Source organism: Cornus florida, unplaced genomic scaffold (assembly GCF_030987335.1).
Source record: "Cornus florida cultivar Cherokee Brave unplaced genomic scaffold, ASM3098733v1 CherokeeBrave_3.0.0_Hap2_Chr01, whole genome shotgun sequence".
NCBI classification, from domain to species: Eukaryota; Viridiplantae; Streptophyta; class Magnoliopsida; order Cornales; family Cornaceae; genus Cornus; species Cornus florida.
Window position 1 is genome coordinate 14,180,185 of NW_026775571.1, and position 26,298 is coordinate 14,206,482.

The 26,298-nt window shown below is 34.4% G+C and overlaps 1 protein-coding gene across 1 annotated transcript; it reads right to left on the reverse strand.

Moving 5' to 3' along the window:
• Nucleotides 1-1,562: 1,562 nt before the first annotated feature.
• LOC132291795 (ATP-citrate synthase beta chain protein 2-like) lies at nt 1,563-9,637 on the reverse strand. Its single transcript, XM_059790309.1, has 17 exons — nt 9,251-9,637; nt 7,967-8,085; nt 7,720-7,822; nt 6,969-7,034; nt 6,754-6,877; nt 6,215-6,349; nt 5,887-5,947; nt 5,677-5,753; nt 4,356-4,511; nt 4,055-4,183; nt 3,732-3,864; nt 3,413-3,540; nt 3,089-3,194; nt 2,870-2,946; nt 2,700-2,770; nt 2,251-2,535; nt 1,563-1,969 (listed from the first exon to the last, which is right to left on the reverse strand). Exons 2-17 carry the CDS (start codon nt 8,064-8,066, stop codon nt 1,894-1,896), a joined length of 1,827 nt encoding a protein of 608 aa, XP_059646292.1. The 5' UTR covers nt 8,067-8,085; nt 9,251-9,637; the 3' UTR covers nt 1,563-1,893.
• Between the last annotated feature and the right edge of the window lie 16,661 nt (nt 9,638-26,298).

Below are 26,298 nucleotides of genomic sequence, written 5' to 3' on the forward strand. Positions count from 1 at the left end.
GGGACATGCTGTGTCTCAAGTTGGAGGAGGGGCTGGGTTTTCGTCGATTGGAGGAGTTTAATAATGCTTTACTGTGCTCAAACAACGTTTAACATTTAGGTTGTCTAGGGCGAAATATTTTAATAATTGTTCATTTATGGAAGCTAAATTGGGATCTAATTCTTGTTGCGAAAGGATCTGGATGGGTGGTGGGGATTGGGGATGCAATTGATATTTGAAATGATAAATGGATTCCGTAAATCTAAGTGTGTGGCTGCCTCCGACGGTTGGGATGGTCAAGTGTAATAATGTAGATGCGGGTTTTGATCCATCCATGAATGTGGGTGGTGGGGGTGCAGTTTTTCGGCGCCAATCTTCTGAAGTGAGCTTCTCATGCTGTTCCATGCGGGGAGTTTTAAGTGGTCCATATTTGGTCACGTCCTTTTTCATTTAACAAATACTGACACAGCGTTTGGATGTACCAATTACAAAAAAGTAAAAACTATTTTCACTCTCAAAATAAGGTATGTATATAATGCAGACTAAATAATGTCACATATAAACGTAACTCAATTCAACATATTATTTATGTTATTATTTGAAATTAATGTACTTTAAAAACACTTTAACATGTTAATTTAAAGAATTGTTGGATTAACTTTAGATTACAAACAAAACACTTGATACTTCCAAAAATAAAGAAAAAAGCCACATCTTTTTTTTTTCTTTCAAATACTAAAAAAACATACACTTTGGTATAAATTATTTAACATATCTTTGAAATTTTTTTTGCAAAATTTAATATTAATTGCTACACTCACCACCTTCACCATAAAATAAAAAAATCAAAAAAAAATCAAAAAAAAAAGTATTCACATAGTGTTCAAAAATTAATAGTCACACGTAAATCTAACTCAATTCAACGTATTATTTATATATTTTTTAAGTTAAATTTTATCAGAACATCCAAAAAAAATAGTCACATATTAATTTAAAGAGGATTTTGAAGGAGGTTATGAAGTATTTGGTGTCAACAACCTTCACTTTTTAAGTAGTGATGTTACTCTCTTACAAATAGTGATTTACTTTTTAAACTCCTATGATGTTACTTATAAATGATGGGTAAAAATATCGTGTTTCTTTTTGTAATTGCCAAACGAGGTCTCAAAAACTGTTAAATGAAGAAGGACGTGGCCAAATATAGACCATTAGGAACTCACGGTAAGGGACCGCATGGGAATCCACTTCATAGGATTGCGCCCACGGTTTTTCTAGTTTTGGTTGTATTTGGGAAATTTCCAGTTATGTCGTCTTACATCAGCTGAGGCAATGTGTGCGTGGATATTCATACCATTGTCTTTGACATTAGAAGTGTCGTCGTATGTTAGTCATGTCCGAAAACATGGCAACGAGGTCGCCAATGCTGTGACAAAATTCTCAAAAGGCCATATTAATTGTGATGTGGAGCTCGTGCATGTTCCAGATCATATCATTTCTCTTGCTCAGTTGGATGCTCATGCAGGTGGTTAATTTGATTGTGTTAATAGGTTTGCCAGGTTAAAACACACACACACACAATAGACTGCATTGAACAAAAGCTTTATTCAGTGTAATGACAAGACACCCAATATAGACAGCTATAACTAATACAATGCATCTGTTATTCTCCCCCGAAATGGGACACAAAGGGATCTTATGGTCACAACTAATTCTTTCCTATGAATGATGATCAAGAGCTCTGATTTCGTAACTCCCGTTTAAACTTACAACGAAGGCACTCAGCCTGTCATTAGCAGCACAAACACTAATCTAACAACTAGATTATCACACAACAAATTGCAGTACTGTAAACTTCGAAAGGAAATGCTTGTCGGGAGCAGGAAAAATTTGTGCCTGCTGTTATCTGGACACTCATCACTTGGTGTAGAGAACGTCTTCCCATGGGTGACGGTATAGTGGCTGCTTCAATCTCTTTTGGTCGAAGGTATGCCTGAAAATTTCAATAAAAGAACAAATCAATAAGAAACAAGCCCATAATTGCAGGCCTCTTCTCTCCCTTCCCCTTGGGGATTCGTACCATAGACATTAAATCAATGATGAACGTGAAGTTTTCATTTTCAACACCTTAACAGAGGATGAGGAAATTTATGTTCAAAAACTCGGGTGGTAAAGTTGTCAATGTCAAGGGTTCAACTATGCGTTATTAAGCCAGGTAAATCATAGCCAAAACGGTGTAAAGATATGGAAATTCTGAAGAGTAACCCAACTCACCCGATCAGACCAATGGAGCGAGCCAACACAAAGAGCCCATTCAGATAACCGATCTCAACAATCTCATCAATCTCTGGCTTGGTGAACATACCACTGCCAGCAAGGAGATCCAAGAATAAGGACCCGATTGCACCATCGACATTAAGGACCAGATTATTTGATTTGGAGAGAGTGTAAGTTTCAACTTGAACAGCATATTCCATGTACTTCACAGCAGGGAAGTTAGTGCGTCCAAAAAGTTGTAGCAGCTCAACCCTTTTATCTCTGTTGTCACCTCTCTTGATCCTATTCCACAAGAAGCAAAATAGTTTCTAAAGCTCAGATTGGGTGGATGCAATTGAAAACATGAAAAAACATATTGAGTTGTGAACTTCAAATTACAAAATGCAGGTTTTCTCTTTAAGCGCACAACTTGAAAACAACACTGACAAGTTAAAGAAGCCCCATACCTGTGTCCAATTCCTGGCACACGAATGCCTTTCTTTTTCATACTTTCTACAAATTCGTAAGGAGTAAGACCCTGCCAACACACAGCATGGTGACATATTAGAATCTACAAATGATCCGAATGGCCAGACAAGAAGTCTTATTTAACCAGGTAATTCTCATGAGAACTCACCCTGTCGTAAGCATCCTTGAAGTATCGAGCAGCATCATCAATAGCCCCACCAAATCGGGGACCAATTGTCAGCAAACCTGATCCAGAAGATCATTTACTACACTTGTCCCTTACAAATTTATCCCACAACGCGACCCAGTGGGGATTCCCGTTCATTTGGGAAATTTAAGTGAAGAGAAAATCTTATCATTCAATTAAAGAAGCCATCAGATGGCTTACCTGAAACAAGGCTGGACACAAGGTCCTTTCCAGCTCTTGCAGTTACTATGGTGTTGTGGGCACCAGATACGCAGGGACCATGGTCGGCACATAGCATAATGCAAATCTGATCAAGTCAAGAGCTTTAGTTAGAAAACAGCTAGAAAAGATAATTTGCTTTCTGAAGGAACCATTATAATAATTTTAAAAAATGCAAAAGCAAACCAGAAAAAGAAATCTAAACAGAGCAAGAGTTTCTATTTCATAATTTTTTTTTTTTACACTGAACAAAATTATTAATAAATTTATTAATGGAAAACCAGGGATCAGTTATAAGTAACCAACCTCAATAAAATGTGTGCAGTAACGGGGAAGGCTGCGTTTGAACCACAATAGGGAGATAACATCACCCACGCCAAAACCCTGTTCAACAATGGAGGACATGGGGACGCCGCCATAGCATGGCTCTTCACCTGCAAATTCAGACCAAAGACAAATTTAGCACAGTTGAAATCCTGTTTAAAGCAGAATGTCTGGTCTGCACCCAGTTTACTCTTGAAGCAACCAGGCTTGACAAGACTAACTTAATTCCTTGTCAAGCCACCAAACACCTCAATTCTAATTGAAATATATATATATATATATTGACAGGTCCAACTTATACCTCTGTCGTCGGAGATGGTGGAAATAATATGAGTTGGAGCCCGAACTTTCCCACTCTTAATGGCAGTGTTAAGATCTTCTGGTATTTGTGGAGGCTTAACTTCCTTCACAGGAGTAATCTTGCCATCTTCAGCCTGTGGGGAACATGATCAAACATGCTTATATTAACCAGTAGTGGAGTACAAGAAACCCATCCGTCTGTCTTAACGAAAAAGAGAAACTTGCTAATCTTGGATGGTAATTAAAAGGCTCGTAGAGCCTTGCGTCAGATTGGATGAGTTCCATATAGGTAGTGCATGAGGGTTGAGAAATGCAATAACATACCAGTTTCTCAAATGTTTCCTTAATTACAGCTTCAAATGCTTCAAATGATGTGGGAACAACAGCTCCAGCTTCCCTAAGTGCTTGATTCTTTGCTTGCGCAGACTCCATCTCACCACCACTCTTGGCTCCCTGATGTAGAATGCATTAAGCAAAATTATGGATACTGGTTGTATTATGGTAATCACGGATACTACCCACAACACCCACACGCACACATACACACGCACAAAAAGAAGGAAAAGTAAAAGATAAAGAAGAAAAAGAAAAAAATCAATCCAAGAAAATCCAGGTAGTAGCTCACCGCATGACCAAATTGTACTTCTGACTTGAAGAGCCGTGCACAGGTTCCACTGACCCAAGCAACCACTGGCTTATTAATTTTCCCCTGTTTCAGGGCTTCAACTAGGGAATACTCATCTCGCCCACCAAGTTCCCCAAGTACAACAATCATTTTCACCTGGGTTAGATTAGACCAAAAAAACAGGTTAAATAAAGAAGCTACAATGCAAGGGAAAGTTGAATAGGATTAGGAGAAACCGATCACAATGTCAAAATTTCTCATGAATGATTCACAACATTTGGAGAAACAACAAAGCATTTATGTAACTGAAATAAGAATGTTGTAAAGATAAATGGTAGAAGTGACTGATTGGTTTACTAATCAGAGTGTGGAGGGGAAATTATGAGTGATGCCTATTAATGATAATAAGAGAAAGTTACTTAACCAAAAAAAAAAATTGATAATAAGAGAGTAGATTTTGGTGGTATGGCACATACAACGAATACCTATAGATGTATCAGTAAGAAGACGAAGATTAGTTTGAATATAAAGTTAGGCTGAACATAGGATGAAATTATTAGAAATGATTTTAAAAAGTTATCTACAATAGGAGAAAAGACTTGCGATAGAAAAGAATGAAAAAATAGAATCCATATATGGCTTTCATATGATATTAAGACAAAGATGATGATGACTCACCGCATTTGAAGTCAAGGTTTGAAAACTTTGATGAATATACAAAAGCATTTAAATGAAATGCAATGTTACATCCAACAGTGAACTCACTAAACTGAGCTCCAAATTAGGAAATTAGGTCTCAATTTCAGGTAACGTTCAAGTTTGAGGTAAACAATAGGGAATTAAGAAATTGGTATGGAAATCAAGATGCCTATACATATCTCCAGTTAATTGCACTCTAGTACTCCACGTGGCAATTATAAGACATAGAAAATTCACAAGAAAATATGGAATGGCACTAATTGAATGTTTCAACTCTCAAATGTTAAGGTGGCACCTTATGATGGCTTCACCATCATCATCCTTGCCTTAATCCTATATGAATGGTGTCAGCCACATGAATTCTCTTTTTTCAATTTTTTTACTACATGCCATCTCACCTATTATGATAAAAACGAACCTTCTATGTAATAGACACCTTTGGGAAGAAGCAGAATGAGACCATTTTAAGGATGCATGGTTGAGGGGAGAATGCAGGAATAACTATTCAACAAATTGATGCATATTATGTAGATAGCTTTCCTAGTGAAAAGAAGAACTATACAAGAAAAATGTAACTCTGTCACAGGAACCCGAAAGGAAGTAAGTATAAACAGTAATATACCTGTGGAATGTTGTTAAACCGCAAAACATGATCAGAAAGGGTGGAGCCTGGGAACACATCTCCTCCAATCGCAATACCTAAAGGTCACAAAATAACACCAAAATTTCATTTAGACCTACTTGTTTGTGACATTGATGCAAGTGCACAAAAATAGCTATTAAAAAAGAGAGAAAAAATTAAAAAATGGCACCAGCATGTATGGATGGATACCTTCATAGATTCCATCTGTTACACGAGCAATTGTATTATATAGTTCATTAGACATGCCACCCTGTAATTGAAAAGAAAAATTGTTATGTCTTGCAACCATAAACAAGTATCTTAGATTGCTAGTCTGCCACGACACTCCTACCAAGGGCAAATCTAAAATATCTAATAAAAAATCTTGTAGAAAAATCTTTGAAATGTAGGGTATGACTAGTCTGTGGAGCATATTACATATTAACAAATATATATACACATATATATGTGTATGTATGCATGTGTGTGTCTGTAATCTGTATATATATAAGAGGGATGCTCTGGAATAATAACGTACAGATTTGGAGACAAATCCAACAGATCCAGGCCTGTAAAGCTTGCATTGAATTATATTGTCTATTGTTCCAGCAGTATCACCAATCTTAAAAGCTCCAGCTTGAATACCTCCAACAGTAGCTGGGCCAATAACAACCTGCAAACAACATCGAAATCTATATTAGATAAAATGTTAAACCAGACAAAATACAAAATCCTGAAGGAAGAACAATTGCACAAACAAAAGCTCAAGTGATGGCTGTATGCTATATATATAAATTGACTGCATGGTCATTCTCATCAACTAATTAATCCATTAAATAAATCATCACCCAATGTTGGTCCCACTAATGTGGTATGCTTGGAGGAGCTGACTGGAGACTAACCTAACATTTAACATTATTTGCAGAAAATGACTACTCATAGACTCAAACTTAATTCTCACAATTGTCAGCCCAAGCAATGGCCCCCTACCTAAGTTATCCATCATGACTCAAAAATGAATTGCATCTATAAATTAAAGTAAAATAATCTCAAAGCACTTCACATCATTTCTTTTACCTTATTATTTGCCCTTGCAAAACCAATCAACTCCTTGGTGTCCGATTCGGGAACACCTTCAGCTATTATAGCCACGACTCTAATGGTCGGCTGTTTGAGAGCAGTCTTGGATGAAGCAGCAGCACTGCAAAAATATTAATAATGTATTGAATATGGAGTATGATAAAGTACTTCAGGACTCCAGAATATATATAATAAACCTAACAAGGACGGACCTTCTGTATGATGCAAAGTTTATGAAAACATCAGCAGTTGGATGTGCAGCACAAGCAGCTTCAATGCTGCAAAACAAAAAGGCATCCGAAGGAAGGTAAGAAATTAAGCTCAGAAAAGCACAATTCCAAAGCAACTTAGTGAACATGAGATTATATTAGCAGCTTAGCACTAGAACATAAAAGTACAGAATTTTTATGTTTTGAATCCACATAATGGTACTACTTAGCAGTTTCATATGTAATCAATGGTACTTAACTAGGTACATCATTAATTTTGCAATTCTTTTTTATTGAACAAAATGTCCAGTTTGCACCATGTAAGCATTTGTGAACATAGCCCAGTTCGCAGCTTTCTAGAATAATTAACTAAAACCAAGTAAACCTCATTAATGAGAGGATTTTTTTTTTTCCTAGTTTTAATGAGACGATCTTTAACTAAACTGATTTTTCCCACATGCAAACATCTAGTAAACTATTTACAAAATTTAATAATTTCAGCAATACCAATTTATCATTAGACATACTGAATTTGTTTTTTAAAAGAAAATGTTTAAAAAAATTATTAACTTGATTATGATCATTCTGAATTACAGACAAAACCTCAATGAAGAAAAAGTAAATCTCTTGTCTAGAAGCATTTTTTATTTTTAGTACCCTTTTCAAAGTAAAATTTCTGGATGGAAAGGTGTAATTTATGAGACAGATAGAAGAAAGAGAGAGAGAGAGAGAGAGAGAGAGAGAGTAAACGCACGTTGAATGAACTGGGATGGCAATTTCCTCCTGACCAAAAAAGAGCTTCTGAAATCCTTCAGCACCAGGATTTATGATTCCAGCAACTGAAGGAGTTTCTCTTCCTGGAAATAGAGTACACAAGTCTATGTTAGCAATTAAAAACAATTTGGGATGCCAATTTCCTCCTGACAAAAATGCATATTAAGCACTAATATTAGGGTGCAAATACTATTCTCATGAACAACAGTAAGAAAAGTTATACATACCACAAAGAAAATCAAAATCAAGCATCCGTTGGATAGGTAGCTGTTTGTAATTATAGAATAGTGCTTGTGTAGTCTTGGAGAAAAGTTGTCCAGTAGCCATGGTGTAAGCCTAAAGAGACCTGTCGGTACAATATTAGCACATTACTTTCGCATATCGCAAGAAAACAGAGTGAAATTAAAGTTACTACCGAAGGACCATGTATAGCACACATAAGCTTAGTGAGTGCAGCATACTTCAATGGAATTATAAAAGAAGTTTGTGCAATTGTGCATAATGTCCCATAATAAATATTCAAAGTGCTAGTAAACTTTTTAAAATCCCACATTTCCCAGCACAAGATTTGTTGGTTTGATTGCATCTAATTGGTAGGTGATGTATCATTGAAGGGGGGAAAAAATATATCAAAACAAGCACATGAACTTATTATAAGATCCCAGCATAAGACCACTGCACATCAATGAGAAGCTGGGAAAAAAATTGTTATGCTTTTCGGGTTTATATGCAAATCTTTGAAGGTTGAGTAACTTAATAAGAAGAAAAATGGGGCATTGACCACCAAATTCATTTATAACCAGACCCTCTTTTCTTCAAATAATGCATCGCAATTACTCGAGCTTCGATGTCACAATTCATAAATTTAGAACCAATACCAATAAAAGAGTATGTATCAACTAAAATTTAACTTAAATCTTTCAAAATTCGACGAAATAGATCTACAGCATTAATGATCTTAATCAATTCAATTAAATACAGAAGAAGAATTAAGAATGACTGTTCAAATATTGTATAAGCAAAATAAGCTGAAATCAAAACAATAACCCACCAGATCTCACTGTGTATAAACAGATTCACAGAAAACAATATCAATTTCAGGCCAAATCCATATAATGTGCTGAACAGAAATTCAATCTCAATCCCCAAATGCAAACATCATCTTCTAATCATTACGAATAGATCTGATCCTAATCCAATTCAAATTTAAAACCTTCAAGTCCCTCAGAAAACAACAAATCAAAGCATATCGCCTCGAAAACATCATAAAATGGATAACCGAACAGAGATCCAACATTTCAAGAATTCACGATGCAGACATTAATCCGAATAATTAACCACAATAAACGACGAAGAGAAGAGACATAAGAGTCAACAATTACGAGATTCGTTCATATAAATAAGTATATATATATATATATACACATTTACATACATACATATATGTGTGTATACGTTTGAATACAGAGATTTAAAAGGATGATTGTGTTTGGTTGAATGAAAAAACTTACAATCTGAAGTGGAAAAATGAGAGGTGAGCCTGAGTACAGCTAATTCTCTGTACCCAGTTCGTTCCTCCACAGACCCTTGATCGGAATTGGAACTCTGTGAATATATATATGTATGTATTAAAGTGTGTATGGACTATGGAGTGAGACACAAATGCAATAATATAGGAAGGGTAGAGGGTGGGGGCTTATATAGAGAGAGAAATGAGAGAACAACTACCGAGAGAGAGAGAGAGAGAGAAAGAGAGGTGATCACGTGGCGTAGGGTGGTTAGTTCACGACTGGTTTTAGACTTTTAGTATATAGAGTAGAAGAAGCAATTTTACCAGTTTAGAGAGAGAAAGAGAGGAGAGAGAGATATAGATAGAGAGAAATGGAGTGCCAGCCAGGGTAGGTGGTGGTGGATCTGGCAAGGTTGGCTTGACCAAAATCAAAATGTTATTCACACACACAATCACACCAGTCAAAAGTCTTCATAATACAAAACTCCTTAAATTGAAATATAATTATATAATCCAACAAATTTATTTATTGAAAAAATGTGTACGCATTGTGAATGAATGCATTATTTAATTAGTTAAATTTGACCAAAAGATAACATTTCCTCTGTCTCAAAATAAAAATTTCAACCTGAGTCACACTTTTCTAAAGAAGATATTTATTTTGAAATAAAGAGTGTAATACAATATATTTAGATTTTAACTCTTGTAAATACGGTGCGCTGTTTAGGCACCCTTCGTTTGTGCTCAATAAGTTTTCTCAAATAACGGCTACACAATTGAAAAGTATTCATATATATAAGTTTTTATGTGAGACATCACACAAGGCAGAAAGTTCAATTTTTTTCAAATTTGTAATGTATGTTATGAAAAATATTTAAAATAATTATTATGTTCCTTAATTTTATGAAAATGATTTTAAGCCTTTTCGAAACTTTTTATCCATGCTTTATAAAAATTTAGTGAAAAATGAAAGTAACTTGAAATATAATATATCCAAACAAGAAACATGTATACATATATATTATATATATAAATATATCACTTTTATATACAGTAGTATACTTTTTCCTATCGAGTTTATTTAAATGTGTGTATATATATATATATGGTATACATTTATGTATAGCAATTCATCTGTACTTCAATATAAAATCCCCCCCTCTATATACATGCTTTTATTGTGCATTTTATTTATAAAAAAAATGATCAATTATTTTCAAAGTCGGCTAGAAAAACAAATTAAAAGTAGGTGTAAAAGTTCAAAGTAAAATTGTCTTCCATAGTGACAAAAATGTCTTTTTCTTATGGCCATCTTATAGGAAATTTGTGGGAATATTTTTGTTTGAAACTCAATTTGGTCAGAGGACAAAGGCCTTCATTCATATGCTTGATAGACGATCTGCATACTTGTATACATGTCATTGTTGAATCATTCTGCAGACGGTATCAGCCACCAATATGTACACTACACCCCTCTCTTTTTTTCATATATATTTCTTTCATAACGAAAAATTAACCCATTCTCAAAGACACTCAAATAATTTACAAACGTGAAAATAAATAAATATATAAATAAATTTACAAACTCATACCGTTCATAATCGTTCACAAAAAAACATTCATCAATCAAATACTTGTTTTTGTCTCTGAGATTGGAATAAAAAAAGCTAATGAAATTATCTTCAAAGACGTGACCAGTTGAACTTCTCTTGCATACTAATATATATATATATATATATTTTTCGCTCGGACATAAAGAACATTCCCTCGGCCAACTAGGTGCTCTATTAACTAAGTCATTGAATAATGTTATTGTTAAATTTCATTTTAATTGTAAAATATTAGTACATAGTTCTTAAATTCAAAAAAAGTGGCTTATCAATGCATTGGTCAAAATATCAATACCAAATAGATTAGAAAAGAAAATTGTTAGGCATTGGTCCATTTGATCTCTTCAAGGCTCTCTTGGCTGTAGTTATAAATAGTACTGTTTTATTTAATATATATTATATAGTGGTGTGCTCTAAGTTATATAATTTTTCTCAATATGACTTGCTCTTACATTCTATGCGCGCTCTCACTTTTATACTACGCACGCTTTTTTATTCAAATTCTCATTATTTTTTACATAATTTTGTAGCTCTCACGCTCTTGCTCCCGCTATGTGACTTAGGATCTACTCAAGTACTTTTGTAGATGCAGTCAAATAGGTCCTTGGATTCTCAAGAAAAAAAAAACAGAAAAAAAAAAAGTGGAAAAAAGAGGGGGCTTTCAAAATGCTAAAATCCAACGCTAATTATTTATGGGTATCAATTTTCAACTTGCATTTTTCTACCAAAGACAAGACTAACATTGGATGTTAATTATTTGTACAAAGCGCGTATTCTTATAATTGAGTCCAAATTCTTGACAATCTAACTTTCTATCATTAGGCTAACGAACAGTTTGCTTTGTCACTCAAATAACATTTTTTAAGAAATTAAAAAATTAAAATTTATTTTTAGATAAATACTCTCTCCGTTTTAATTTAAGTATTGTTTATGGGGAGTAGTAATTTTTAAAGGGACATGCATGTCTATTTAAAAAATTATTAACTTACCCTTTTAAATTTTAAATATTCAAGTTTGAAATTTTAAACTCAAATGAGAAAAATATGAAATATATTATTTGAAAAAAGAAAATGGACATTTATTTTGGGACAGACAAAAAAGAAAACAATGACACTTATTTTAGGACGGAAGGAGTATAATAAATAGAATTCTCTACAAGTTTTTTTTTTTTTTTTTTAACTGAGTTTGTAGTTCTTAAAAATTATCAATTAAGAAAGTCTTTGTACAATTTTTTAATTTTTAATTCTCAAAATACAGAAAATTGTTATAAAAAAACACTCAAGGAAAGATGGCCTAAATTGTTGGACTTTTTACTATCAAGAGTTTTTAATCAACAAATGAAAATTTTGGTGAGATAGTTAGCTAAAATTCTAATATCCATTTGGTTGACTTCTAAATGAGATCCTTAGAATTAATTTGTTTTCACATGACACTCACCATTGGTCCTTTTTCACTTCAATGTCAAAGACTAGCATAGTCAAATCCATACTGCCAGTGAAGTGTGGAAAAAGAAATTCAAATGCCTTGTATAATATATATATGTAATATATCAAAAATAAATTTATTAAAATAATAATTTTTATTTCAAAACCATCTTGTGATCACCAAGTGAAAAAAAAAAAAAAAAAAAAAAACTGTCTCAATTTATTTAATTTAACAAGAAGTGTTTTAAAAGTACCCTCTAAATGTTTTAAAAGTTCAAAAAAATAATATAAAATAAAAAAATAAAAAAAAAGACAACCTATATAAGTAAGAATGTACAAAATTAATGTTTGATAACTCGTAACAGAAACATGGGTCTAGGTTTATATTTAAAAAAAAAAAAAAAAAAAAAAAAAAAGGAAGTATGCTCTTGTTGACTTAATCAATCTAAGTATGCTCTCCCATTTAGGAAAAAAAAAAAAATCTAAGTATGCTCTCTCTCACACGGTCACACACACACACACACAGAGACACACAAAAATATGCTCTAGCTATAGCATTTTTTATTTATGCTCTCTCTCTCTCTCTCTCTCACACACACACACACTCACACACAAGTGGAGTCAGTTAACAAATACTACATTATTTTCTTTGTCCAAGGTGTTCTTAGTGAGTAAAAGACTTTCATTTTTGTATTTTTAAATTGTTCTACCTTTTTTTCTACGCCAAGCAATTGTTTTTCACGTTATATTCAATCATTTTAATTCACACTTGCAGTCTAGCTCTATATAAAATATAATTTTGTTTAGCACTCCATGGTTGACCAAAGTCAAGAGTCTGCCCTTTGGACTAGTGTTATATATGTATAACATTTATACGTATATATTATTTTATATTATTCCAAGATACTTCAGATCTGAATTAGGTAACACCCATCATGATGTCCTAAATTGAGATTTGTATCATTCAACAATCGTAAATAGAGCTTTTTTTTTTTTTTGTACCACATCTATTATTCAAGCAAATATTAGTATAAATTAGTCAAATTCACCGATTTTTAAAGATGCCTAATGATATTGAACTTTTAAAAAAAAAAAAAATTACAAAATAATATGAATTAATTTATGTTGACTTAAATTATTCCTTCATTTAATAAGCCAACAGTGGTTGACATAAGCTATGTTTTATTACAGGAGCCAAACTTGACGCCTCAACTTAACTTGTCCTCTTTTTCTTTCTTTTTTTTCTTCTTCTTTATTTTATTATTATTTTATAATTTTACAAATTTTAATATTTTTCAATTGATAGAATAAAGTAATAAAATTATATGAAAAATAATATTATTAGCTAAAATACTCTAATTTGTTACATTTGAGTCAACTTACAAAAACAACATAACCGCAAAATAATTTAATATTGTCTTTCTCTTTCTTTTTTCTTTTCATCTTTTTTAATTTTTTTTATTATTATTATTATTATTTAAAAAAAATTATATTTATTAATTGCTAAAATAGAGCAATAAAATATATAAAAAATATTATTATAAACTAAAATATTTTGATACGTGGCATTTGAGTTAACTTACAAAAACAACGCAATCGTAAAAGTTATATATTTCACGAATTGAAATCTTCTGTGTAACAGCAAGATAACCAAGATCATTCACAAGTACGAAACTATGTACATATTAATAATTCTTGCTATCGGCTGCAATGTGTTGCTAAGTCATATATATATATATATATATATAATACACAAATTATATATATCACATGTAAATGAGTAAGTCAAGTCAGCTAACAAACCCTCCAAGAAAGATGGAACTTAATCTTCTAAACTTGTCACAAAGTCAGCTTCAAATTAGAGCACTGCTTGAAAATGATTATGGCAAGTCATTTGGACTCGATTTGGCTTATTTGTAGCCTTATTGTTCCAAAAATCAAGCTCATTTCTCATTCTTATGAATTTTAAGGCCTTGTTTGGTTTGTAAATATCTCAGTTAATGTCAAAGTCATTAATTTAATACAATGGGATAATCTATAATATTAAAGTTTTGTTATTTGGGCCAATTCGGCTCAAGCCGAATAAATGAGGGGTGAAACTTTTGTAAATAATGATGATTAATTTTTTTTTGAACCAAAACAATAAATGCAAAATTAAATTATAGATTGATAATATTAAAAGAAAAGTTAATAAGTGTTTATTTTAGAATATTGTGGGTCTCTTCTGAAAATTTTGTAAGTTTGTAGTAGGCCCATTTTTATAATCAGTATGTAGTGAGAGGCCCGTAAACTTCGGCTCTTTGTTGGTCCACGCCCAATCAGCTTAGCACTGTTTTTTTTTAACAATTGTTGAACTTGTGGTTGATAATTCACTCAATCAATTACATTTGTTGCTTGAATGAAGTTTTTGGTTGTTCATTATGAGAATATATTAAATATTTTGGGTATGGTGTTCGGGACACAGAAAGTCGCAGGATCATGAATTTTTGTAGTGGGTCTTATTTTAAGAAAGTACAGACACTTTTACGAAGGAATTGTATTCCTGTCTAATACCGACACTCCTCGAATCGGCAAATTTTTTGGCCGTTAAATTGAGTTCTTGAGTACCATATTTAAATTATATGACCATTCAACCCTTATCATACAAAAATATCATACTACCCTTATATGATACAGATTGTTACCCACTTAATCCAAAATTCCTAATTCCTTAAATCAGTTTATGGATATTTCTATCATCTTCACCCAATTTTCTCACTCTTCCTATCTCCATTGAAGACCAAAAGCCAGAGCTTCATCTCTACACCAAACCGAGAGCGACGTCTACACCATGAATAACCCACATCTTGCACCAAATCCAATCAACACCAATATATTCATATATTGGTTGTCGAAACGCAAAGAACCAAGTACTCACCTGCAATTTCTTGATTTGTTCTCACCATCGAAGCATGGATGCCATCAATGGATTGGAGTGGGATGATTTGGTCATTGGCATGGCAGATGGTTGTATTTAAGGCCAAGAGAGAACTTTTCAGAGAGAGAGAAGAGTGCTGGAGGGGAGGCGTTGGAGGTGGAGAGAGAGAGATGGTGCATCACCTCCTTGCTAATCTCAGAATTTTAGACCTCTTCGGAAACTGATTGACCGGTGCAATTCCCTCCAACATCAGCAAATTAAGTTACACTATAGTCAACTTCTCCGACAAACAAATCTCCGCCGTAATTCCCACTTCTTTCGTCAACCTCATCCCTCATGTATATATGTGTATACATACAGATACAGTCCCACACCCTTCGCAAAATTAAAAGACTAAACAATAATATATATATATATATATATATATATATATATATATAAACAGAGAGATATAAAGGATTGAAAGGGAATCCTGTAAGTTCAGTGAGAGATCAAACAAGATGGCTTGAAAGATGCCTGAAAGGGAGTTGGGATTTTTTTTGGAAAGAGAAATAGGGCAACGTTTGTGCGGGTTTGGGTCTACAGTAATAAAAATGGCAATATGGTCTTTAGGCTTCCCAAGGTTATATGAGAGGGGTAAAATAGACTTTTTAAATTTTCGGTGATAGGAGATGACCGGAAAAACCTTCTCTATTCTAAGACTACACCAAGACCATAGTTGAGGGAGGTTATTTGTAGTTGAGGGGGGTTAGTTGCACTTGGGGTATAATTGAAGGTGGTTTATTGCACTTTACCCTTTTATATACGTGTTCATAAATAAAAATTAATTTTATTATTTCGGACACTTTGATACTTTCCAAACACTTCGCCAATACTTTTTGGACAATTCAACAACACTTCTTGGAGAATTCTAACACAAATCTACCCACTAATTTTAAAAACAATATGAACATTATCCCGACGAAGAGTGAAATATTGATATATATGATATAAAAATCATTACAATAATGACATAATATTATTTTCTGATTCATTTAAGAGCAACTCTTGGTATAAAAATTATAAATGAATTAAAGTTTTATACTCCATAATACTATTACTGAATAGATCCGTGTTTACGCTATACTTGTGTCTTACTTTTTTAAAATTTATTGTAAGGAAATTCAAATGTTTAATTTAAAATGGTGAAAGTTTCAAACGAATGGAGAATCAAAATAAAGATTCAAATGTTTAATTTAAAATGGTGAAAGTTTCAAACGAATGGAGAATCAAAATAAGGAGGATTCATGTTTGAGTCTCGCGTATGATTATCTAATGAATTAGGAGAAATTGTTCCATTTTTTTCATTCCGTTAAAATGATCACTATTCATGTCAGTACTCTTTATTTTATTCCAACCAAAAAAACAATCATGAGTAGAGGAATTTATGAGCAGCCTTGCTAGTTTCACACTACAACTACAGCTGACCGCTATATATAGCATAAATTCCCACTGGCATGGACCCCATCAACCCCTGATGATAAATGAATAAAAAATAAATTCACATTTTGTGAAATTGAATTTGAGAGCAAATGTAGATTTGACAGACAATCTGAGTATGGAACGTACCATTTGAGCTTATTTATTTGGAGGGCTATTTATGACGGTGCAAAATCTTCCGTTGTCTTACAGTGATTGGTCCCTCCGGTGTTAAATAACTGGCTAAAAAGTGACTGATTTGATTCGGTGTCAAATAAGTGGCCATGAAAATGACACGTCAATTAAAAAAGATGAGTAAATTTTTATTGCCCCTTAAGTTGTATTCCATATATACACAAACTTTAAACATTATTTCCGAAGTACTATATAAATTGTTTTAATAGACAAGGTGGGTCTAGTTTAACATGATTTAATTCTTAATTATGTGTTCTAGGTCGAACCATTGAAGAAGCTTGCTCTGTGCTCATTTCGTCTTCCTCTCTCTCCTTAGTTTATGGTATTTTATTTTGGGCGCTCCAATGATATTCATTTGATTATCGTCAAATTTGTGTTGTGGAAATTTTACATAATTTATAAAATAACACAAGTACAATAAATCAATTGAACATTACCGTATGAAATAAAATAATAAATAATTCATTACTGAATAATACATTAATAATACTTTGTAATTCTTCTATAAAATGAATATAACAAAATGAACAACATGGATATAAAGATGAATAATGATTTAACAATATAATAATTCTGCAATAAAAAATTAGTATAATAATAGAAATTATGAAATGAAAACAATATTAAAATAGGTAAGAAAGTGCTGGCCTCATATAGAGAGGCACGTGATAAACACGTTGACTTAAAGCTGATAGTCCTCCCCTTCGTGCGGGTATAGGTGAGACTAGTCAATTCCGAGATACAACCCAATCAACTCGTAGCGATGCCTTCTCCATGTGTACGACCACAAGAAAACTAGGTCCAAGTCTATACAAGTCTAGTTGCTCATAAACTCAATATATAAAATTACTCTCAAGGAAAGAGGCTCACAACCTTATACACAAAAGTCTCACTCTTCTCTAATAAATTACCATCTTCCTCAAATCTCCCCCTATGATACTTTATATAGAAGTATCTATAGAGAGGATAAAGATGTAACGTTTAGACTAATATAATGATAGAAATAATAACCCCTATAAATATTATGTAACTCATGTAATTATAATCATCTTAACAAATATAATAAATTATTATATTAATTATTATTTTTATTTTTATTAAAATATTCATAACAGTCCCCACCTATTTTAATAAAAAAAAAAAAGTAAAATATAAATAGTTGAACAACTTTATACTATGCAATTGGGGTAGGTGTTTTTTGGGCTTGAACCTACATTCCATGTGATAGTCTCCATTTGAGGAACCTGAATGAACTAAATCTTGAATTCGGTTCCTTGACCCAAACTTTAACATACCACACACATAGTATTGATGATAGACTTGGTTTGGCGGGTTAGGGCAATTAATGGCTATGCGTTGATATCTTGATTCTCATGAAAGCTCTAGGAAACAACCCGACTCCCACGGTCACGGCCTCACGACAACTTTCACTTAGGTGAATCCTCCAAGGGTATATGTGACTTATACCCTACGAGAGTATGCTCGCTTTGAATTCATTCAGGGCAAAGCTCTTCCTTAACGTCACATCACAATACTGATGCCACAGGGATGAACATGAAAAATCTCCTCGAGAAATCTCCTAAAAAAAAGTGTTGTCAATGAGTCACGCAGTGCAGATTGTTTCTACCCATTGAACTTTTCGTCATGTGATTAAATCGCCAATCAAAAGGTTGGGTTATGATGAGCGCTGAAAAGTGCGCATTTAAACTCATTAAACTTAAGTATTTTAGGACCTTTATCTATCTTACTTTCCCGTTTTAGACTAATTTCGTGTTATTGTTCTTTTTAGGTGCTTATCCCCAAAATAAGCTAATTCAGCTAAATAAGAGCTTAAAAGAAGCTAACTCAAGCTGGATGGAAGAAAGGAGCAAAGTGGAAGCAGAATGAAGCAAAGTGTGGAAATCAGCATGTTCGATCGATATCAAGAATACTTCGATCGATCGAAAGTTCATCGATCTAGACTCTTCAAGATGGATCCAAGCTCTTTTGTTTCTTATCCAAAGATCCCACAAAGTTCGATCGATCCAACAATTCTCAGATCGATCGAAAAGATTCCATCTTATCCTGTTGTACCACCCTACTTACCACTTTTGTCTATTTCTCCAAAATATCTCAGATCTTTCCTAATCCAAAAAGGCGCCGCCATGGGAGGATCGATCCAGCCAAAGTTTGATAGATCTCAGCCAAGTTCGATCGATCTCAGCATAGGTTCGATCGATCGAACCTTCTCAAGTGCGAATTAAATTAATTTCCAGCTCATTAAAAGTTGTCTCATTGTGCAATCATTGGAGGAGCCCTTGTGTACGAGCCTAGACCATTGGGTGTGACATTTGAGCTACTTATATAAGGATTATGAGCCACTTTTACATATATGCTTTTAGGAGTTGATAGATACAATTTTTGATATTTTCTTAGAGAGGAAGAAAAGAGAAGAGGAGGCTAGAGACACATTCTTGGGAGGTTTTCCATCTACTTCAAGAAGAAGAGCATTTCTACCATGGAGATAGCCCTTGAGGGTTGGAGGATACCATTCATGAGTGACTAGACATCCTCTTGGGGCTAAAGTTAACCTTAAGCATGCTTTCTTTACCTTGATTTATGTATTTTTGACGGGATTTGTGTTATAATACATGTTTTGACATATTTATATACATAGATCTTGTTTATTCAATAATTTGTATGGTTTAATTCTTTTAATTGATCATTTCATTCTATCCATATGTCTATGTATGCTAGAATAGATGTTCATGTGTTTATCTCTATCTCTTGTGTTGTTGATGCATGTCTATGCGTGTTGATGCTATAGATTTAGAGATTGTCAAGACATAGTGCTTAATAGAATGCTCTTGTAGTTTATTTGATGGTTCATACTCATTTCTTGATGGATTGTGCCTCTCCCTTAGTTTAATTAGTTTAATTTTCATGTCATTAGCTTAGATATAGTGTAGTTACCTTAGTTGTTAAATAGGAGGACAATCCATGCTTGTTGTTTGATGTCCCATACTTATGAATGCAAGTAGTATATTTCTCTAATTTTGTGATGTGTTTGGGATTGTGAGCTTAAAGAAGGATTAATGGCTTAGTTTGATGTATTGTGCTATTTATTATGTTGTTTAGACAATATATACTTAATTGGTCATCCATGCTTGTTAAAACAACCACACACACTCACTATTATTGTAACATATGTTTTCCCCCTCATTAATTGTGAATTGAGTGTATAGAAAGGTGATACTTAGTGGTGATCTCTAAGTCCCAAGACCTTTCTCTCTTGTTTTCTCTATCCTTTAATTACTTGTTTTATATTGAGCTTGCTTAATCTTAATTGTAGTTTAATCAACCAAACAATCGACCTTTGATCACTCGACCTACTAACCCTATATATTATTTCCATTGCAACAGTACCCACAATCTTTTGGGACGATCCCTACTCACCTTAGCTATATTTTTAGTTAGAGGTAGTAGTGGCTTTTAGAAATTTAAAACTTGGCTACATTGCACACTCACACTCTTAGTTCATTTCATTTTGCAAAATTTTGGTGCATAGGTACGACGAACGCTAAGTTTTTGGCGCCGTTGCCGGGGATTGAATTGGCAACGTCGTGTTTTGGAAACATTTAGGAATTAGTACTCTTTTGATCGTGTCTTTACTTTATTTTTATTTTTGGTTACTTATTGTGTTTGTTCTTATTTGGCTAGGTGAATTGAGTGAAGGAAGTTGAGTAAAGAAGAATTCAAAGCAAGGAGCTAAGCTAAGCACAAAAAGGACTACAAATCTAAAAAAATTGCAAAGCATAGCAAAGCTTGGAAGTTGAAAATGAATTGAAGTTACTGAAGGACCCTTTGTGAGATCTTTCTAACTCAAGCACTAGTTAAACCGTCGGCTCGCATGGAGGCTTGTTTTTCATTTCTTAGTTAAATCGTGAGCTCGCGTGGAGGCTATTTACTTTTCTTTGCACATTAGTCAAGCATGGGAGCATGGGATCATTGTATGTGGACATTTGTTGATTGATTTGTTGTGGGGGTGAAGTGTTTGTTACTTGCTTATTTCTTGTTATTTGTCTTTGCTAGTGCATGCATGGTCGTAGGTCATTAAATCCTAGTCTTGTCCCTCTTAATTTTCATCTTGAATCGTTTGTTCGTAATCCTAGGGGAATGGGTAGTTCTCATCATTCCATTTCACCAATGGAGAATTTGAATGACGACCATGTGGAGGACCTTGGTCACATACACCAACAAGGCATCCTCCACCCTAACGTGCATCATAAAAATGTTTAAGTACCATTAGGCATACCTAGACCATTCATTCCACCACAACAACAAGGCCAAATTCCATTGGGAATGCCTCAACCAATCTTTGCTCCACAACCTCTCATGGTTCAAGCTAATCAATGTGTTCGTGTAGCACCACCAATTGTGAATCCTCCCATTGCATTAAGAGACGATTATTTGCCTAATGAATATAATGCACCCACTTGCATTCAATTGCCTCCATTTAGAGCACATCACTATGAAATCAAACCACAAACCATTCAAATGCTTCCTAACTATCATGGACTTCCTAGTGAAGAACTTTAAAAACATTTGGATGAGTTTCTTGAAGTGTGTTCCACCGTGAAATACATAGACATGCTAGAAGAAATTTTAAGACTTAAAATTTTTTCTTTCACCCTTAAAGACAAGGCAAAATATTGGTTCAACAATCTTAGGCCTTTTTCGATAACCTCTTGGGCAGAAATGCAACAAGAGTTTTTGAAAAAGTACTATCCGGTTTCTAAGACCAATGTCATGAGAACTTCAATTAGAGAATTTTCTCAAGGTGATGGGGAAGTGTTTCATGAGGCATGGGAAAGGTTTAATGATTTGCTTAGGAAGTACCCTCATCTTGACATACCTAAGTGGCAACTAGTTCAATATTTCTTTGAAAGTTTACCGGATAATCACAAGGGTATGGTTGATGCATCTATGGGTGGTTCTTATCTTGACAAGCATGAAAATGATGTGTGGCAATTGTATGAAAGCATGAGTGAGAATTCAATGCATAGGTCCTTATCTTCTAAAAATGGTAGAAACCTAGGTGGAAGGAAGAATATTAGCTTATATCAAGTTGACAATTCCAATGACATAGCCGCCGAGATGAAATCCTTATCTCAAAGGTGTAATCAATTTTTTATCAACCAAAATTTGGCGAATCAAATATCTTTCTCCCCTACTTATATTCATCATCGTGCATCTAATGAATCTTGCATGACTTGTTCAAGTGTCTTGCATTCTACTTCCAATTGTCTACATGGACATATGCAAAATGAGCCCCATGAGCAAGTCAATGCTACATTTGTTAATCAAGTGAATAATCCCTATGACACTCATTACAATTTAAGTTGGAGGAACCATCCAAACTTTTCTTGGAAAAGCCAAGGGGAAGGCTCAAACCCTCCCTAAGGTGGTTTTCAAGGGAAGTATGTTCCGCCACCAATGCAAGGCCAATGTTCCTAAGGTTTCAAAGCATCATCATTTCAATCACATGGCAATCAATTTTCTAATTCTCATTTTCCTAATCAACCATCTTAATCCCAAGGAAACTTTAGGAGTCCCGCCTTTGAAGAGAAAATTTTGACCGCTTTAGGCACTTTAGAGGCAAACACTTAATTGCTTCATTCTCATTCTCAATCCATTGCTAAGCTAGAAACCCAAGTAGGGCAAATAGCTAGTACTTTAAATGCTAGAGAGAAAGGGAAAATGCCTTTGAATGTCCTACCAAAGCAACAATGTGTTGTGGAGACTCATTGCTCATCGGAAGGGCACACAATTGAACATGTCAATGCGGTGACAACCTTAAGAAGTGGGAAGGTTATTGACAACCAAGTAGGTATTCCCAATGAAGAAAGTGAACCGGTGCAACCAAAAGTTAACACTCATCCCGTTTCACATCATATTCTTCCTTCATTGCATATACATGATCATTTAAATGAGAAAGTGTTAGAAAGTGATTTGAAAAGTGAGTCCAAAATTGATTTGAAGGATGAATTGAACAAAGCTTTGAAAAATGATTTTAAAATTTCTTGTGTTGAAGATTCTTTAAAGAAAAGTTTTGAAAAACTTTTAAGCCAAGAGCTCCATTTCCGGATGCTTTAAAAGGATCCATTTATCTTGATAAACAAAAGACCAAGACCAATTAAATCATTGAAATGTTTAGGCAAGTGAAGATTAATCTTCCACTTTTGGATGCAATTAAGCAAATTTCGGCTTATGCAAAGTTCTTGAAAGATCTTTGCACCCAAAAAAGGAAGAACAAGAGCTAAGCTCCTAGGAAAGTGGTCTTGACCGAGCAAGTGAGCTCAGTCTTGCAACATAACACCCTTCCAAAGTTTAAGGACCCCGGTTCATCTACTACTTCTTACATCATTGGTGACCATGTCATTAATCGGGCTCTTCTAGACTTAGGAACAAGTGTTAATCTTCTTCCATACTCAGCATATGTCAAATTAGGCTTAGGAGACTTGAAACCGACGTCGGTGGTTTTACAACTTGCCGACCGATTCATCAAAAAGCCTCGGGGTATCATTGAGGATGTCTTGATTAAAATTGATAAATTCTTCTTTCCGGTCGATTTCGTTGTCATTGACACGGAACCGGTTCCAAATCCCAAGAGCCAAATTCCTGTTATCCTTGGCCATCTTTTCTTGGCAACCGCAAATGCTAATATCAATTGTAGGACGGGGGTAATGAAAATCTCATTTGGGTATATGAAAGTGAAGGTGAATATTTTCAATCTGACCCCAAATTCATTTGACAAGCATAAAGAAGTAAATGTTGTAGAAAAATGTCTAGACAATGAATGTGAAAGAATGGAGTCTTTGCTTGAAACCAAAACTTCAAAAAGTTCATCTTTAACCTTGAAACTAAAGAATGATGTTTCAAAAACTTGCTTTGAAAGGGCATGGAAGCCCAAAGCTCACATTGACAAAAGACCAACAAATTCCTTTGAACCTAATCCAACAAGTTCTTTAGGGAACCGTTTGTTGAGTGGAATTCAAAGTACCTATCACCCCGGCAAGGAAGGGATGCATTACAAGATGTTTGATCCTGACTAAAAGAGCCCAATGTCTTGCTAGAGACGTTAAAGACCAGTAAATGCTTTGTAGGGTTTACAACCCTATTGCTCCCTCATTTCTATTTTATCTTTCATTTCTTGCGTCGTTTAGATATGTTTTGGAATTCATACACATGGCTAGGAATTTTGATTGAATATGCATGCACTTTCATTCTGAAAATAGGCATTTTGTCCTTGTTCGATTGATCTCAAATGATGTTCGATCGATCGAACACCTATCCCTACATCCAATCATTGCTCTGTTCCATCGATCTGAAATTTCCTGCATAAATCAGCCCTCTGTGTATCGTTCGAAAATTTCTTTGGATCGATCTGAAAGTTCCTAGATCGATCCAACTTTTTCATGGATCGATCTTCACTACACACTTAGAAAAAATTTTGAGATCCATGAAAAAGGCCTCTCTGTGCATCGTTCGAGCTTCTCTGCAGGTTTTTACCTGTTCGATCGATCAAACCATTTTCTCGATCGATCTCAGCTTGATCGATCTGTACCCTTTGTTGACCTTGACTTTGACTTTGACTGTATTTTTTATTTTTAATGTTTATTTTATTTTATCTTCAAAAACTCCAAAAAGATTTTCACTTTTATTTTCAATTACTTATTTTATTTTCATTTTAAAATTTTCAAAAATCCTAAAAATAATTTTATTTTGTTTTATTTCCAAAAATTCAAAAAAAAAATAGTTTTAATTTTAATTTTAATTTCCAAAAATTCAAAATATTTAAAAAAAAATTGTCGTTTAGTGATGGAAGATCGATCTCAACATTTTTTAGATCGATCTATATTCAATCGATCAAAAAATTTCCCTGATTGATCGATCTTGTCGGGACCAGTTTTTAAAAATAAAACCCTAGGGTCATTAGATCGATTTCAAGATCGATCTAAGCCCTCATCTCCCTTGCCGCTCCCTACCTCTCCCATCTCCGGCAACCATCCCAAGCTTCCATATCATCTCTCATCTCAGATCTCATCATTTCTCTCGATTTCCACCCCTCTCTCTCTCGGATTTGGTAAATCCCGAGTTTTTCTTGTGATTTCGAGTTTGAATCTTCATGAATCTGAGCTTTACATGTTAGATCTAGAGTTGCCATACTTAATCCTTGCCATATTTGAAGATTTTATGTTTGTGTACATATGTGTATATATATATGTATAGGTTTTTGTATATATTTCATTTTTGACTTGATTTTGGGGGTCACGGGCCAAACAAGTGACCAATCTTGTTGTGTTGTTGTGTGAGAGGGCCCCACAAGCTTGCTTGGGTGGCCCCGTGCCATCCACGTCATAGATCTGTGACTTTTTAAATTTCCCGTACCAGTTCGATCGATTGAAGTTCTTCGATCGATCACTAAAAGATCGATCAAACTTATCTCAGATCGATCTCGATCTCACATTTTTGTGATCAATCGAATTTCACAGATTTGCATCCCACACTTCACATACTCTCTTTTGTGATTCCATGGTATCTCATACTTGCCCAATGCCTGTGTTTTCCACATTGGATGCATTCCATACTTATATTGTTTAGCATGCTTCACTAAATGTCACTGTTTATTTAGCCCCATTATCACTTGCGTAGATTCATATTTTGTGTTGTCTATCTTATTTGACATACATGTTTTTATATACTGTGTTTCACTTCTTTATGCTGGTACTAACTTATATTGCAAGTGTTTTTCTTTCTGTTTTGCAGGCTATGGCTAGGGTCAAGACTGTTACCCGTGGACATTATCATCGCCGAGTCAGGACCAGATTAGAAGAGCAGGCCGGACCATCTCATGTCCAGGATCCAGAGCAGCCTATTGAGTCTGAGTAGCCTGCATCACCAGCTCCAACCCAGTCCTCATCTGATAACAGACTACACTCTTCTACTTCTGCATCTTCATCATCTCATAATGAGGCTGAGCATACACCATCACCTTCTTCATCTCCGCCTCATGCACAGCTAGGCCAGGCCTTAGACAGACCTCTGCCGAGAAACTTACACCTTACAGTGGCGCATGAGTCAGTTTTCGACATCTCTTTCTTCTCCCGGTATATTCTGACCCGGGCAGCCTACGAGGACATAGACCAGAGGGGCATTTCAGCCATTCTAGCCCCTGTTACATACCCAGTTTACCTGAGGCTTGTTCGGATGTTCTTCCAGAACCTCCGGCCTGCCTCGAGTAATCTGGCGGAGCTGCGCACTATCGTTGATGGCCATCTTATTAGCATTACAGTGGAGACTCTGGCCAGATCTTCCCGATGCCCACATGTTTGCTCTCCTGAGCTTGAGCTCGATTATCCCATTCTGGATAGGAGGCCTTCTTATGCAGACATGGCTGTGGCAC

Coding starts and splice junctions, on each gene's coding strand:
- LOC132291795 (XM_059790309.1), bottom strand. CDS start 8,066: ATGGCTACTGGACAACTTTTCTCCAAGACTACACAAGCACTATTCTAT. Junction 7,035..7,719: donor GCCATCCCAGTTCATTCAAC/GTGCGTTTACTC, acceptor TTTGTTTTGCAG/CATTGAAGCTGCTTGTGCTG. Junction 1,970..2,250: donor CGCTCCATTGGTCTGATCGG/GTGAGTTGGGTT, acceptor TGAAATTTTCAG/GCATACCTTCGACCAAAAGA.